The sequence below is a fragment of the Melanotaenia boesemani genome, chromosome 24 (assembly GCF_017639745.1).
Source record: "Melanotaenia boesemani isolate fMelBoe1 chromosome 24, fMelBoe1.pri, whole genome shotgun sequence".
NCBI classification, from domain to species: Eukaryota; Metazoa; Chordata; class Actinopteri; order Atheriniformes; family Melanotaeniidae; genus Melanotaenia; species Melanotaenia boesemani.
The window spans coordinates 23,617,363-23,636,934 of record NC_055705.1 but is presented as its reverse complement, the minus strand read 5'-3'; the positions used below and the strand labels follow the sequence as shown (position 1 = coordinate 23,636,934).

Genomic DNA, 19,572 nt, shown 5'->3' with positions numbered 1-19,572 from the left:
ACGTGTTTTCACGCTTCGGTCTGATCGTACGCTGTCACTCTGCAGACGACCCACGCCAAAGCGAGCGATGCGAACATGGACGACGTCAAGTGCCGAAGACGAGTTTCATACAAGAGAAACTCCTGCACAGGTCAGAACGAGACACAAACACAAACCCAGAGTTCCCGCCCGATATGTCACTGTTTATAAAAGACAGAAACACAACAAAAAGAAAAAACAGATCAAATACAGTTAGATATTTAATGGATTAATGAGATTAAATATTATTTGATCTCTATTTAAATAATAGTAAATAAATTACTTGGATAAAAATAAGTACCTTTTTTTTAAAGCTAAGGGTAATTTGTCAACAGGTGAATTATTAACGATTAAAACATTTTCAACTATTTAAATGGAACAAATGTATAAAAGACGACTAACAGCTTATTTTTTACAGTGTTTGCTACTCGGCTTTTCTGTAAACGTTTGAATGAAATCTACAGAAATCTAACAGAAGCAGAACGTTTATTTCTCTTCCTCAGACTAAATAATTAAACCCAAAATAAATGAAGTTTATTGTCACGACTAGCAGAGCTTCATGTAGATCCTGGTCTCTACAGAAAGCTGAGACATGAGCTGCACACGTGTCAGAATCAACATGTGTTACATTTTACTGATGGTAAAAAAAAACACGGTGAGCAGCACAATAGATCAAATGAAAAAATGAAAAACTTCCACGAAGAGAAACTGTTTTCATTTTAAGAGGAGTAATTGTAGGGACGTACAACAGAGATCAGATATTCCCACATGCAGTTATGGGTCAATGACACACACACACACACACACATATATATATATAGAGAGAGAGAGAAAGAGAGAGAGAGATAATTAATTACAAAGGCTCTAATTAATTAGATTAATTATTGTAATCAAGTCCCACCACTAATATATAAAACAAAAATAAAAATAATCCATTTCTGCCTGACCTGTACTTTTCGTGCTGCCCCCTTGTGGAAGAAGGAAGCAGCAGCGTTACTTTCGGTCCCTTTTTAAATTTAAACAGATTTCAACCAAAGCTGCTTTTATTCACATCGTCTTTCAGTCAAATAATAAAATCCAGGTTGTGTAACAGCACGATCATCTGACAAAATGAACATAGAAGGAATTTCTAGACCAGAAACAAACTGGAAACCATTTCCCTCCCAGTGTGTCAGTCAGTTTGACTTCTAGCAGCAGATACTTGGGACCTGGGAGCTGGAGCCTCCACACAGCGGCACTCAGCATTTGGCTTAGATTCAGGCAAATCTAATTGGTCGCCATGGTTACAGTCTGGCTGAATACAGTGTCACAACCAGACTGGTTTCCAGCATCTCTTACGAAGGTTTACAGCTGAACCTGTTCACACATCCTAAGAGGCATAATTCTGCAAAACAATATGTGTTGCTATGGGCAACGAAACAAGCCGACATCCCGAGAGGAAGCAGAGAAGTCGATGTTGTCCCAGCAGGTTTCCTGATGAGCTTTCCTCCCACAGACCCCCCCAGCAAGGAGCCGGAGGCCTCGTACAGCGACGCCAAGCAGGGGAGGCGCATCCACGCCGCCTCGTCGGCCGGGGACAGACCGGAGTCTGCTGAGGAGGGAGAGGAAGATGAGGATGAGGACGAAGAGGAGGGCAGGGAAGAAGAAGAGGAGCAGAGGCCTTTGTGTTCCAGCATGCTGGGTTACCCAACGGTTCGAGACCACACCCTGGGCCTTGGGCTGAGCGGCGCAGCGGAGGGACAGCCTGGAGACACAACCCAGGACCCGGAGTTCAAAGGTGATCCATCGTCTTGTTTACAGAGAGGAGGAGGGTAAAAAATAATAAATAAACAACCAGAATTTAAAAAAAACATACAAGTTTCCTGTTTTATCTGCTTAAAGGTAATAAAGGCACAACAGCACCTTAATGAAATAAATAGACACATAAATAAATAAAAATAAATAAAACTCCCTGCAAATCTGCAGAAAATCCACTTTTTATTTTTCCCTCAAACACCAGCAATTAATAAGAGTGGATGGATGGGTGGATGGATGGGTGGGTGGGTGGATGGATGCGTGGGTGGATGGATGGATGGAGGCATGAATGGGTGGGTGGGTGGATGGATGCGTGGGTGGGTGGATGGATGGATGGATGGAGGCATGAATGGGTGGGTGGGTGGATGGATGGGCGGGTGGGTGATGGGTGGGTGGGTGGATGATGGGTGGATGGATGGATGATGGGTGGGTGGATGTTTTTTAAACTATATGTTAAATTTGAGTTCATACAGTATTTTAATTTTATACATATGTTTTCTACACATATATACATATATATATATATATATATATATATGTATATATGTGTGTGTAAGTAATATTCTTACATACTAGAAGTCACATGGTGGAGGAGGAACATCCTCCTACAGATTATGTGTCAGTAATAAAACTCCCAGCAGCCAGTTTCTCTATTAACTGGACCTGCTGTCTCAGGAAACTGGGAAATCCTCCCGTTGACCAGTTTGTCTGCAGCTTCATGTGGGACGAGGAGCCGCTGCCAGCTAGTTGATGTCACGTGATCATCCTGTAAATCAGCTGTAAGCAGACGTGCTATAAACAGCTGAGGAATGTAATCGGGGTTGTGTGTTAGCAGCTCAGATCCGGGAGGTGGTGCAGCTTCCCCTGAGACTCCGCACTAATAATAACTCAGATCATCTGTCTTCCTCCAGAGCTCCGTGCAGAAAACTGGGTGCGTCAGCATCCCGGCGAAGGCGGCGAGGAGGCGGCCCCGTGTCGGGAGACACCGAACGGGGGGGATGACAGCGACGAGGACCTGACCTATGGAGAGGTGGAGCAACGGCTGGACCTTCTGCAGCAGCACCTCAACAGGTCGGGTTGTTCAGGTTCCTGCTTCTCAGCTACTGGTTCAGCTAAGAAGTGAGAATGAAGGCTGGAGAGGAGCAGGAAAATAAAGCTCAGGCTGAACTTTATTAACCCACTAGAGGAATTTCACATGGTCATTCCACGTCTCACTGCAATTTAAAAACAACCAAACTCCCGTAGAAAAACTCCAAATACAACAGAATAAATAAATACAGCTAAAAGACAACAGAAAACATAAAAAGTACTTGCATGAAACCAGTATCTGTAGCAAGAACGGGTACATGAGCAGTAATCTACGTAGCGAGGGGGTCCCGCATGATGTAGTCGAGTGTATGAAGTCAGTTCCACTCGACCTTAAATTCAGTCGTAAAATAGATGCATGTGGACCAGAAATAACCTTTTTCTGTAGAACAGAAGGTTTTTTTTGTCAAAGCTATTTTCAGCTTCCCTCTTCCCTAAATTAAAACCAAGAAAATGTAGAAATATTATAACTAGATCTTTTCCCACTGGACAGGCGCTTCAGCTCCGCGTGTCCTTTCTATTCAGGAACTTGTTTTTATATCATTTGCAAAATAAATGTTCTTTTCATTTTCAGACGGACGTAATTTTGCTGTAAATAATCATCAGCAGACATGACGTCTCTGCAGCGGCGTTGCCATGGAGCGTTGCTGTTGAACGTTGCCGTGGAGCGTTGCTGTTGAACGTTGCCGTGGAGCGTTGCCGTTGAACGTTGCCGTTGAGCGTTGCTGTTGAGCGTTGCCGTTGAGCGTTGCCGTTGAGCGTTGCTGTTGAGCGTTGCTGTTGAACGTTGCCGTTGAGCGTTGCTGTTGAGCATTGCTGTTGAACGTTGCTGTTGAGCGTTGCTGTTGAGCGTTGCTGTTGAACGTTGCTGTTGAGCGTTGCTGTTGAACGTTGCTGTTGAACGTTGCTGTTGAACGTTGCTGTTGAGCGTTGCTGTTGAACGTTGCTGTTGAGCGTTGCTGTTGAGCGTTGCTGTTGAACGTTGCTGTTGAGCGTTGCTGTTGAGCGTTGCTGTTGAACGTTGCTGTTGAACGGTGCTGTTGAACGTTGCTGTTGAGCGTTGCTGTTGAACGTTGCTGTTGAACGTTGCTGTTGCTGGTTTGTTAAGCTAGTGTGCAGTGCATCGTGGGTAACACGGTGTAAAGTAGGTGTCTTTAGTCAACTCATTCTTTTGGTCTCGTTTGTGCACCTCTACAGGTGTGCAGGGCCTGTACGTGTGATGGAAACTTTAAATAACACTGTCCATCTTTTCATCTGAGAGACTCTGCCTCTCTAAAGTGCTTTTTTAAAATCTGGGTACCTGTTGCTAACGTTCCTTCAGCTGCTTCTGTTAAAAATGAACTGATATTTTTCATGAATAAGTCAAATCTCTCAAAACTTTTAATATTTTTCTGTCCTTCAGTGAATAAAATGTGTTTATGAGATTAGGCAAAAACTGACATTTTACACAGCATCTCACTTTTTGGAGGATGTGGAGGCTCTTGGCCTTTAGTTGACTCAGACAGCTCCCGACTTGGCTTCAATTCCCCTAAAACCTTTTTCTAAAATGGTTTTCATCACTTTCTTTCACAGCTTCTAGTATGAGGCCCATGATTGTGCCTGTAAACTGGCAGAGATGTTAGAGGCCAGAGACGGCCATGTTAATGCGGAGCAGATCATGTGACCAGCCGGCGCTGGCTGGTGCACCGATGCAGATGAGGAGGGTGGATGTGCAGACAGTCAACGGCCGGTTATTTATAGAACACAAGGAGCTGCAAAGATGTGGTGTGAAGGCTACAATTAGGGAGGAAAATTAATTTATTCTGTGTTTCATCAAGCTTCTAAAGTACTCTGCACAGTGAAACGTCTCTGGCCTCCCAGAAGACATGCTGATGAGCTGGAAAAGTCAACACGGTTATGGGAGGACGGCCTCTATTCTGCCTCATTTTGCACAAAGCAAAGTGTTTATTTATTGCCTTCTAAGATGGAGTTCAGCTCAGTTTCTGCTTCTTCTTTGTTTGCTTTTATCTTCAGAGGGGAAAAAAAAGGCGGTTGGTCATCTCCAACAAGCCCTGGCATAACGTAAAGCCTGTCCTCATACAGTTTAGCTGTAGGAACTAAAATTAAATCAAGAAGTACACCTGACCTGATATGTGTTATTAAAGAAAACTGAACATATTTAATCATTTATTCTCTTTTCCAGCTTTGCATAGAACAAAATTCCCTCAAAGCAAATGAAAGCAGCATGGCTGCAGGACTTTAAAGATCCTGACATGGGTTCAAACCATGATGTTAGCACATAGAAGCTCTGAGTCGCCCCCTAGTGTTGGCTTTTAATGCTGACACCCAGAGAGTTTCTGTGAAACATTTCAGGGTCAACGTGAGAACTTGGATGTTTAAAATCAGAGGAGTAAAACTTCTTTACTTCAGGATCCTGATTTCATCTCCAGTGGTCCAGACCAGTAAAAAAAACAAACTATCCTTTTAGAAAACATGATGGAATTAAAATTTCAACAATAAGACATTTACATATTTTATGCTAAATACTTACTGTGTACATTTTATTAATAAATATTTATAAAATATGTGGGGTTTTTAGCTATCCATACACATTCATACACACTTAGATTCATACACACTTACATACATACATACATACATACATACATACTTACATACAAAGATAGATTTATTGTACATTTACATACATAAATACATACATACATAAAAACTTATACACACTTATACATACTTTAAAGTACGCAAACATACGTTCAGATACAATTACAATCATACATGCATGTATACAGATAAATATTTCATCATGCATACATACATAAATATATACAGACATACACACATACATACGTATAAATATACATATAAACATGCATGAATGAATGTACACATACATAAATATATATATATATACATAGATAGATAAATATATATGCATACATACATATAAACTTACATGCATGCATACATACATACATATATACATACATACATACATAAATACATATGTACATACATACATACAGACACACATATACATACATATATACACACATCCATACATACGTACGCACATACCTACATATATACATACATACATACATATGTACATACATACATGCAAACACACTTATATTCATTCATACATAAATACATACATACATGCGTACATATGTACGTACATGCATCCGTACATACATAGATACATACATACATGCATACATACACACTTATATACAGTCATGGATGAAATTATTGGCACCCCTGGAACTTTTCCACAAAATACACAAATACTCCCAGGAATTGTTGCAATTACAAATGTTTTTGGTTCAATTGTGTTTATTTCCTTCATATGCATTGGAAAAACACAAAAAAGCTGAAGAGAAAAGCCAAGATTAACAAAATTCTACACAAAACTCAAAAAATGGGATGGACAAAATTGTTGGCACCCTCAACTCAATATTTGGTTGCACACCCTTTGGAAGAAATAACTGAAAGTAATCTCTTCCTATAACCATCAACAAGTTTCTTGCACCTCTCAGATGGAATTTTGGACCACTCTTCTTTAACAAACTGCTCCAGGTCTCTCAGATTTGAAGGGTGCCTTCTTGCGACAGCAATTTTGAGGTCTCTCCATAGGTGTTCAATGGGATTCAGATCCGGACTCATTGATGGCCACTGCAGAACTCTCCAGTGCTTTGTTTTTAGCCATTTCTTTGTGCTATTTGAGGTATGTTTTGGGTCATTGTCCTGCTGGAACACCCATGACCTCTGACGCAGACCCAGTTGTCTGACACTAGGCCCTACATTGCGACCCAAAACATTTTGATAGTCTTCAGATTTCATGACTCCTTGCACACTGTCAAGGCACCCAGTGCCAGAGGCAGCAAAACAACCCCAAAACATCATTGATCCTCCACCATGTTTGACTGTAGGCACTGTGTTCTTTTCTTTGTAGGCTTCATTCTTTTTTTCTGTAAACAGTAGAATGATATGCTTTTCCAAAAAGCTCTACCTTAGTCTCGTCTGTCCACAAAACATTCTCCCAGAAGGATTGAGGCTTACTCAGGTACATTTTTGCAAACTCCATTCTGGCTTTTTTATGTCTCTTAGTCAGCAGCGGGGTTCTCCTTGGTCTTCTGCCATAGCGCTTCTTCTCATTCAGATGACGACGTATGGTCCGAGCTGAAACTTCTACACCCAGAGTCTGCAAAACAGCTTGAACTTGTGTGGATGTTGACTGAGGATATTTATCCACCATTCGAACTATCCTGCGTTGCATCCTTTCGTCAATTTTTCTTTTCCGTCCCCGTCCAGGGAGATTAGCCACAGTTCCATGGGTTATGAACTTCTTGATTATATTACGCACAGTCGACAAAGGAACTTTAAGATCTCTGGAGATGGTCTTGTATCCTTGAGATTGTTTATATTTTTCGACAATTTTGCTTCTTAAATCCTCATGCACTTCTTTGCGCTTCTTTCTCTTCTCCATGTTTGGTGTGTGACACATATGCACACAACACAAAGGTTAAGTCAACTTTTATACCTTCTAACTGGTGTCAGGTGTGATTTCTATATTACCAGCACCTGGTAAGTGCCACAGCTGAGTTTAAACAAGCATCACCTAATTGAAATAAAATTATTTACCCCCGTTATAAGATGGCGCCAACAATTTTGTCCATCCCATTTTTTGGATTTTGTGTAAAATTTTGTCAATTTTGGCTTTTCTCTTCAGCTTTTTTGTTTTTCCAATGCACATGAAGGAAATAAACACAATTAAACCAAAAACATTTGTAATTGCAACAATTCCTGGGAGTATTTGTGTATTTTGTGGAAAAATTCCAGGGGTGCCAATAATTTCATCCATGACTGTACATATATACATACATACTTACAAACATACGTACATACCGATGTACATTCATACATACATACATACATACATTCATACATTCATATATGCATACATATACACATACATACACACTTACATACATGCATACATACATACATATGTACATACATACATTCATACATTCATATATGCATACATATACACATACATACACACTTATATACATACATACACACTTATATACATATACACATACATGTAAACATACATACGTACAAACATACGTACATACCGACGTACATTCATACGTACATACATACATACATTCATACATGCATACATACGTACATACATACATGCATACATACATTCATACATTCATATATGCATACATATACACATACATACACACTTACATACATGCATACATACATACATATGTACATACATACATTCATACATTCATATATGCATACATATACACATACATACACACTTATATACATACATACACACTTATGTACATATACACATACATGTAAACATACATACGTACAAACATACGTACATACCGACGTACATTCATACGTACATACATACATACATACATACATTCATACATGCATACATACGTACATACATACATGCATACATACATTCATACATTCATATATGCATACATATACACATACATACACACTTACATACATGCATACATACATACATATGTACATACATACATTCATACATTCATATATGCATACATATACACATACATACACACTTATATACATACATACACACTTATATACATATACACATACATGTAAACATACATACGTACAAACATACATACATACCGACGTATATTCATACATATATACATACATACATACATACATACATGCATATATACATACATACATACAAACAAACTTAAATACATACATATATACACATACATACATACATACATACATGCGTACATACATACGTACATGCATCCATACATACATACTTACATACATACATACATACACACTTATATATATATATATATATACAAACATACGTACATACCGACGTACATTCATACATACATATTTACATTCATAAATACATACATACATACATACATACATACATACATTCATACATGCATACATACATACATTCATACATGCATACATACATGTGTGCAAACGTACATACATAGATGCATACATGTACATACATGCATGCATGCATACATACATACATAAATACATACATTCATACACGCATACATATACACATACATACACACTTACTTACATGCATACATACATACATATGTACATACATACATACAAACACACTTATATACATACATGTATGTACATACATACATACGTACATGTGTACATACGTACATACATACATACATACATGCTTACATATAAACATTCATACATACATACATACATACATGCTTACATATATACATTCATACATACATACATGCATACATACGTACATACATACATACATACATATGTACATACATGCATGCATACATATATACATACATGCATACGTACATACATACATTCATACATGCATACATATACACATACATACACACTTACATACATGCATGCATACATACATATGTACATACGTACATACATACATTCATACATTCATACATGCATACATGTACACATACATACACACTTACATACATACATACATACATACATGCAAGCATACATACATACATACATACATATATACATACATACATACATACATACATACATAAATACATATGTACGTACATACATACAAACACACTTGTATACATACATATATACACACATCCATACATACGTACGCACATACCTACATACATACATACATGCATACATACATACATATGTATATACATACATACAAACACACTTATATTCATACATATATACACATACATACATACGTACATGTGTACATACGTACATACATACATACATATATACATACTTATATACATATATACTTACAAACATCCGTACATACCGACGTACATTAATACATACATACATACATTCATACACACATACATACATACATACATGCATATATACATACATACATGCAAACAAACTTATATACATACATATATACACATACATACATACGTACATACATACATACATGCGTACATACATACGTACATGCATTAATACATACATACTTACATACATACATACACACTTATATATATATATATATATATATATATATATATATATATAAAAACATACGTACATACCAACGTACATTCATACATACATACACGCATACACGCATACATATACACATACATACCCACTTACGTACATACATACATACAAACACACTTATATACATACATGTATGTACATACATACATACGTACGTGTGTACATATATACATACACACTTATATACATATATACAAACATACGTACACACCGACGTACATTCATACATACATACATACGTACATACATACATGCATACATGTACTTACATACATACATACATACATGTACATACATGCATGCATACATACATACATACATGCATACATACATACATACATTCATACATACAAACACACTTATGTACATACATATATACACACATCCATACATACGTACGCACATACCTACATACATACATACATGCATACATTCATACATATGTACATACATACATACAAACACACTTATATTCATACATATATACACGTACATACATACGTACATGTGTACATACGTACATACATACATACATATATACACACTTATATACATATATAATTACAAACATCCGTGCATACCGACGTCCATTCATACATACATACATACACACATACAGTACATACATACCTGCATATATACATACATACATACAAATAAACTTATATACATACATGTATACACATACATACATACGTACATACATGCGTACATACATACGTACATGCATCCGTACATACATACATACACACTTATATATATATATATATACAAACATACGTACATACCGACGTACATTCATACATACATATTTACATACATACATTCATACATTCATACATACATACATACATGCAAGTATACATACATCCATACATATTTACATACATACATACAAACACACTTATATTCATACATATATACACATACATACATATGTACATGTGTACATACGTACGTACATACATACATGCATACATATATACAATCATAAATACATACATACATGAGTACCTACGTACGTACATGCATCCGTACATACATACATACATACATATATACACACTTATGTACATATATACATACATACTTACAAACATACGTACATACCGACGTACATTCATACATACATATTTCCATACATACATACATACATACATTCATACATGCATACATACATACATTCATACATACATACATGCAAGCATACATACATCCATACATATTTACATACATACATACAAACACACTTATATACATACATATATACACACATCCATACATACGTACGCACATACCTACATACATACATACATACATATGTACAATGTACATATGTATGCATGTATGTATGTATGTACATTGTACATACATACATACATGCATACATATATACAATCATACATAAATACATACATACATACATGCGTACATACGTACGTACATGCATCCATACATACATACATACATACATATATACACACTTATATACATATATACATAGATACTTACAAACATACGTACATACCGACGTACATTCATACATACATACATACATTCATAGATTCATACATGCATACATATACACATACATACACACTTACATACATGCATACATACATTCATACATACATATGTACATACATACATACACACTTATATAAATACATATATACACATACATATGTACGTACGTACGTACATACATACATACATTCATACATGCATACATACATGTAAACATGTATATACATGTATACATATGTACATACATATTTACATACTTACATGCATGCATACGTACATACATACATAAATATACATGCATGCATACATACATACATACATGCATACATACATTCATATATTCATAAATATACACATACATACATGCATACATACATACATACATGCAAGCATACATAAATACATATGTACATTCATACATACGTGCATGCATACATACACACATACATGCATGTATACATACATACATGCATACATGTATACATACGTACATACATACATACATGCATACATACATAGATACATGCGTACATACATTCATACATTTGTAGATATATGCAAGCATGCATAAATACATATGTACATACATACATACATACATGCATGCATACATACACACGTACATGCATGCATACATACAGACATACATACGTACGTACATGCATCCATACAAACATACATGCATACACAATTATATACATATACACATACATACGTACAAACAAACGTACATACCGATGTACATTCATACATACATACATACATTCATACATGCATATATACATACATGCATGCATACATACATACATACATACACACATACATGCATACATACATACATACATACACACATACATAAATACATGCATACATACATGCAAGCATACATAAATACATATGTACATACACACATACATGCATGCATGCATACATACATACATGCATACATGTATACATACGTATATACATGTATACATACCTACATACATATGTACATACATACATGCAAACTTATGTACATACATACATGCATACATACATACATACATACATACATGTGTACATACATTCATACATGCGTACATACATGCAAGCATAAATAAATACATATGTACATACATACATGCATGCATACATACACACATACATGCATGTATATACATACATACATAAACACATACATACAAATATACATATATACATACATACACACTTACACACATACATACATATGTACGCACATACATACATACATACGTACATACAAACGTACCTACATACATACATACATATGTACCTACATACATACATACATACATGTACATACATACATACATACATACATACATACATGCATACATGCATACATACATACATAAAAAGACACTTATATACATACATACAAACATACATACATACATACATGTACATACATTCATACATAAACACATACATACAAACATACATACACACTTACACACATACATACATATGTACCCACATACATACGTACATACATACATACATGCATACATACGTACATACAAACGTACATATATACAAACGTACATACATACATGCGTACATACATGCGTATATATGTACGTGCATCCATGCATGCATGCATGCATACATACACACTTATATACATACATACACAAACACATATATTCGTGCATACAGACATACATACATACATGCATTTGTGCTTACATACACACATATATACATATGTCAGCAACTTCAGCTGTGTAAAGAACAAAGTGTTTAATATTTCATTATGCAGATCCAGGATGTTATAGTGTTCCCTTTATTTTTTTGAGCAGTGTACATACATACATACATACATACATACATACCTACATACACAAATACAAATATACATACATACATACAGTATACAATATCAATGATAGTACAAACACATATACATACACACATACATACATGCATACATATATACATAAATACTTACATACACACATTCATACCTACAAACACATTTACATACATACACAAACACATACATACATATATACATGCAGGATGTCATACATATACACACACATTCATGCATACATACATAGATGTGTGCATACATACATAAGTATGTACATATATCAGCATATGTACATTCAGCTATGTGAAGCAGAAAGTGTTTAATAAAAATATACATATGTGCAAGAATACAGACATACATACATAGATGCATACATACATACATACGTACATACATATATACATACATACAAATACAAAACACAAACATTGATACAGTATATCATAGTACAAACATAAATACATGTGTGCATAGACACACACACACACACATATACATAAATACATTGATACATGCATACATATATATATATATATATATATGAATACATTCATGCATAAATGCACCCATATAGTATATCATAGTGTAAACATACATTTATATATACACAAGTATACATACATACATTTACTGTACACATACACACATATATAAATACACACATCTATAAATACGTACTATACATACGTATGTATACATATGTACATACATATTTTTTTATGCATACACACATTCATTCATACATATATACAAGTATATACATACATATATAGACAATTTTATATAAATACATACATGTATACATACATCCATACATTCATAAATACACAAACATACACATTTACATTTACACATGCATATATATATACATATATATATGCATACATAAATACATATATACATCCTACGTATATACAAATCTTTATATATATATATATATATATATATATATATATATATATATATATACAGATAGATAGATACATTTATATATACCTACATAGATATACAGGTGCTTATCATAAAATTAGAATATCAGAATTTGTGATTTTCATTAGTTGTCAGTTAAAATCATCAAAATTAAAAGAAATAAATATTTGAAATATGTCAGTCTGTGAGGAACGAATGTCTACATTACACAAGTTTTACTTTTTGAATGGAATTACTGAAATAAATCAACTTTTTCATGATATGCTAATTTTATGACGAGCACTGGAGTCAGTGCTACAGGCCTGTAGTCATTCAGGCAGCGGGGGGGCTCGTTTTGGGGAGGGTTCGTCCAGGGATGCTGTCTGGCCCTGCTGCTTTGTGGGGGTTGATCCTCCTCAGAGCTTCACCTGGGCTGGTGAGACGACTGGTGAAGTGGAGGGGGTGTTGCTGTCCAGGTGTATGACAGCCTCCTGTCTGTGTTGGGGTGGAGGTCTGTGTTGAGGTCATCAGGCAGACTGTGGTGCTGATGGTGCTGGAGCTGCTCCTGTAGTCTGTGATGTGCTGCAATCAGCCAGCAGATGGCGCTCTTTGATTAAAAAAATGTTAGAAGTGGACCAGAGTAGGAATGGGGAGAGGTGTGGGGGGATAACCCAAAATGCCATAACGGAGATCCAGAACTCTGCTGCTCCAGTCCTCACTAAGACCAAGAACGTGGACCACATCAGTCCAGTTCTGAGGTCTTTACACTGGCTGCCGGTCCGTCAGAGGATAGACTTTAAAGTTCTGCTGCTGGCCTAGAAAGCTCTGAATGGTTTAGGACCAACATACATCAGAGACCTCTTGACCCAGTGTGAACCTACCAGAACCCTCAGGTCATCTGGATCCAGTTTCTTATCAGTTCCAGAGTCAGAACCAGACATGGAGAAGCTGCATTCAGCTTCTATGCTCCACATGTCTGGAACAAACTCCCAGAAAGCCTCAGATCAGCTGAAACACCCAGTTTATTTAGATCCAGATTAAAGACCCACCTGTTCTCTGCTGCATGGACTAGTTTTTATTTAGAGTCCAAATAAGCTGGACTTTTTAAACTTGATCACTAGAACTTGATTTTTTGCATTTTATTTATTTTATCTTTTACTTTGTTTTTATTTAATTAAATTTCTTTAATCTTTTTGCACCTATTACTGCTTCCTGCACCCTGCTGTAATGTTTTATGTAAAGCACTTTGAATTGTCTTGTACATGAAATGTGCTACACAAATAAATTTGCCTTTGCAGACCTGCCACATGCTGGGCTCAGCAGCAGAGTCGAAGCGACCAGCTTCTCTCCGTCCTGCTCTGATGGCCTTCCTCAGTCCGTATGTTGCAGCTTTCTACTCGGACTCATTGCCAGGTGTAAATGCAGTGGAGGGAGCACGCAGCATATGATGTACCAGGGCTTCTGGTTGGGGAACTTCCGGACTTGTATGGTGGGCACAATGTTCTCCACACAAGTGCTGATGTATCCAGTCCCATAGTCACAGAGTCCTGTACACTGACAGAAGAGTCCTTCAGAGTGGCTGCAGCTTTAAACACCTCCCAGTCTGTAGTAGCAAACAGTCCTGCAGTGTGTCCTCTGTCTCAGGTGTCCAGAGCTTCTCCTGTTCACTGACTGGATTTAATTGTTTGAGTCTTTGTCTGGTCCGAATGTCCGAAATGGGGGTGGGGTGCAGCCTTGTATGCTCCCTTTATTTTGGTGTACACATGATCCAACATGTTATTATCCCGGGTGGGAATGTCTACATGTTGATGGGAAGTAGGGTCCGTAGATTCCACTAATTAAAGTTGCCTGCAGCAATAAAAACCAGCGTCAGGACGAGCGGTTTCTAGAGCGTGATGACGTCATGGAGCTAGCCTGGCGCTGCTGCAGAGTTAGCCCGCGGCGAGTTGTTAACCGCAGCCAGAAACACAGACGGAAACTCCCTGGAAGATAAAAGGGACGGCTGTCATGCAATAAAAACTCCACATCCACTGAACAGTGTTGATGAAGAGTCCGTACGTCTTCACACCTTCACCTTGCCCGAGGCTGCTGTCCGGTCACCTCTATGAATGGAGTGTATCTAGTTGAACGGCGGACTCTGGGATGTTGCCTGAGAGCCAGGTTTCGGTGAAAATTAGAGCGCAGCATTCCCTTGTTTCCACACTGTGTTGTAATCCCGACATGTAGCTCGTCTAGTTTGTTCTCCAGAGACCGCACATTAGCCAGCAAGAGGCTGGGAATCGGTGGTCAGCTAGCCCGGGCTTTTGTAACCTTGCCCTGTCCAGCATGGTGGCGACAGAATGATGGTCTGGCTTCTGTGTTGTGCTGAACAAATTTGCGTTGCCAAGAGGAGCTTCGTGGGTATAAGGCTCCTCTTCATAATCTGGTTTTTGTTTAAATCAGGGGTGTCCAAGGTCAGTCCTTGAGGGCCAGGTGGTTTTGGAGCAGGGACACATTGAAAACCTGCAGGATTGTGGCCCTCGAGCACCGGAGCTGGACAGCCCTGGTTTAAATATCTTGTCTTATCTTATTTATTTGGTATTATGGAATTTATGTAATCTTGCTGGGCCTGACCAAAGGGGACAGTAATGAAGAGAAGTAAAAAGGAAAGTAGAAGAAAGGAAGAGGAGACAAAGATCCAGCAGATAGAAGCAACGAGCTTCAGTCCAACCTAACAGCAGACAAGCAGCTGCTACACCTGTACAGAAACACAACAGAGAATTTCCTACAGCTTTTACAGGTAAACTAAGCAGACAATCATCAGGAGTTCCTACAAAATAACCAAGACAGCAACAACATGTATCACAACAACAACCAAAGAACCAGAAACACACACACCTGAACCAAAGCGTCTGTTAGTGTGTAAACACACTGGACACCTCAGTGCTGAGTCAGCATGCAGAGGATGAGGAAGAGGAGGATCAGAGATGAAGCCATGCCTCTACGGAGGCTAGAGGCAGACTAGGGCGGCCCAGAGACCTGGGCCATCAACACCAATCCTGGATCACCAACCCAAACCCCCCCACCACGAAGACCACCCCGGACCCACCCAGAGGACGGCAGAGGAAGGTCCCACCAAGAGCCCTCCGTGGTCATGGGGCACAAGGCCTGGTGGGCAAAGATCAGTAGCCGTCGACCCGCCAGGCACCGGCCATTAGGGATGGTGAAATCAAGGCCTTTGACCCAAATGCATGAAAATGGCTTACTGTTCTGAATCATGTGACCAGGTCAAACAGCGCCATCTGCTGGCTGTGGGCGTCTGATGCATCAGAAAGAAAACGTTGACATGACTTCCTCACTGCACGTCTGTCAACCCGTGTCGCATCTATTAATAAGTGTTCAGTAAAGGATACGTGTTCTACCATGAGTGAATATTTATTTTGTGGGTAGCAGTGGCTCAGGCGAAAGAGCGGGTCGTCCAATAACCGTAGGGTTGGGGGTTCGATTCCCACTCCCCCCAGTCATCTGTCGTCATGTCCCTCCTTGCCTCCAGCGTTGGCATCGTGGGTGAATGAATGTTCGTGGTGGTCGGAGAGGTCGTAGGCCCAGGGCAGCTGTGGCTTCATGTAGCTTATAACAACAAACACTGAATCTTGTGATGTGTCATAAATTTTTATTTAAAAACGTATTTTCTCATCGTCAGGCTTCAGTCTGCTCCTCTTCTGGCACACAACCTCTCCAGCTTTGGAGAGGTTGCACCTGAAAGAAACACCAGAATAAAAATGTAATAAACAAAGTTTAAAACCATTAAAATTCTCTGCTGCTGGTGGTCAGAAACCAGCTCGGTGTCTAAGGTCCTGCAGGGTTTGGTTTTCCTCTGCAGCTGCAGACTGAGACGTTTCCTCTGATGTTTCTGGATGAAGTTTATAATAACTTTAAAATCTGCTTTTTGCAAGGCTATTTAAAAACAACTATAAAAGAAGGAAATAAAGCGTACCTGTGACTCCGTCACTCTCATACTCCGAGCTTGTTCAGCAGTTACCATGGCAATGGCGTCTCGTGCAGACGTTTGTTTTCCAAAATCTCTAAAAGCTCAGTGTGATCCAGTAATTCTGATGTGATGCTTCCCTTAAATTTGTTGGCAAAATGTAATATTGCACAATCGCCAGCAGAATCTCCTCCTCTCAAAAACCCACCATCTCCTCAGCGTTTGGAATCCCTTTTAAATCACTAAGATATTGATAAGCCCCGCCCCTTCGAAGTTCAAGGCCTCGGTGGTCTGCTGAATCGCTCAGAAACAAGGCTCAACGTGATCGAGCAGATCAGCTGGAGCATAACATCCCTACCAGCCAGACCGAAGGGACCCAAGCCCAGAGGCAAATTTAAAAACACCAATTTTATGTACATCTTAAAAAGATTAAAAATAAATACATTAATTATGGAAATGTGTAAGTGAGGCAAAATATTTTTAACCTTCATTTAGTGTCCTCAATAAATTCCAGGTTGTTCATGGCGTTGTACAGAGTTTTCATCATTTAAAGGTTATACTGGTCCTACCCACCGTTTTGGTCTTCAGGACGAAAATGCTTATTAGTTTTAGTCAAATAAAAAACTATTAGTCTTTTAACAAATTAATTTAGGTCAATAATACGTATTAAAAAGTGGAATCAGGGTTGACAGGTTATAACAAGTAATTCATAAAACAAGTTAACCTGAATGCTTTTACATAATAACCAGACTGAAAGCTTTAGCCGAGACTTTCCCATCAACAGGGATGAAAAGCTGCCGTGTTACTAAACTGCTGCTGGGCAGAAACTTTTATTTCTATATTTTTAACCTTTTTTCATGAACTGATGCCCGACTTCATCATACAAACATAGAACATAGAAAATAACAGTCCAACATACAGCAACACATTGTGAGCTTGTTGTTTGGTTATTTTCATCAATAATTACTAAATTAAAATAAATGTTTTTAGACTTAGAAGGTTTCCAACCAACAGCAGATACTTTCTGATCTACTCAGGGTTCTGCTTTACACAGATAAGATGTTAACTGTGGAATCAGTTACTCCAAAAAAGCAAAGAGCAACAACATCCTGACTTTGGTAACTGTGGCTTTATTTCTGAGAATTTTCTGAAGTGTAAAACTCCACCCTGAACACACACACACGAGCAAAGGATGAGGAACACATGCACAACGTGACCTGGTCTGCCGGAGAAATTATGATGGATTATAGTTAAAATATGTCCATGTATCACTTCATCGTGTCCATCAAACCCC

The 19,572-nt window shown here is 37.8% G+C and overlaps 1 protein-coding gene across 3 annotated transcripts in view; it reads left to right on the top strand.

Annotated features, from left to right (window-relative positions):
- The window catches only part of kcnh7 (potassium channel, voltage gated eag related subfamily H, member 7), a 124,245-nt gene that overhangs the window by 102,582 nt on the left and 2,091 nt on the right, over nucleotides 1–19,572 (top strand). For all 3 annotated transcript variants that reach the window (XM_041978332.1, XM_041978334.1, XM_041978333.1), the window contains 3 exons: nucleotides 46–130; nucleotides 1,514–1,795; nucleotides 2,724–2,883. In XM_041978332.1, the coding sequence (XP_041834266.1) occupies nucleotides 46–130; nucleotides 1,514–1,795; nucleotides 2,724–2,883 (527 nt within the window). The remainder of the gene's footprint in view (nucleotides 1–45; nucleotides 131–1,513; nucleotides 1,796–2,723; nucleotides 2,884–19,572) is intronic.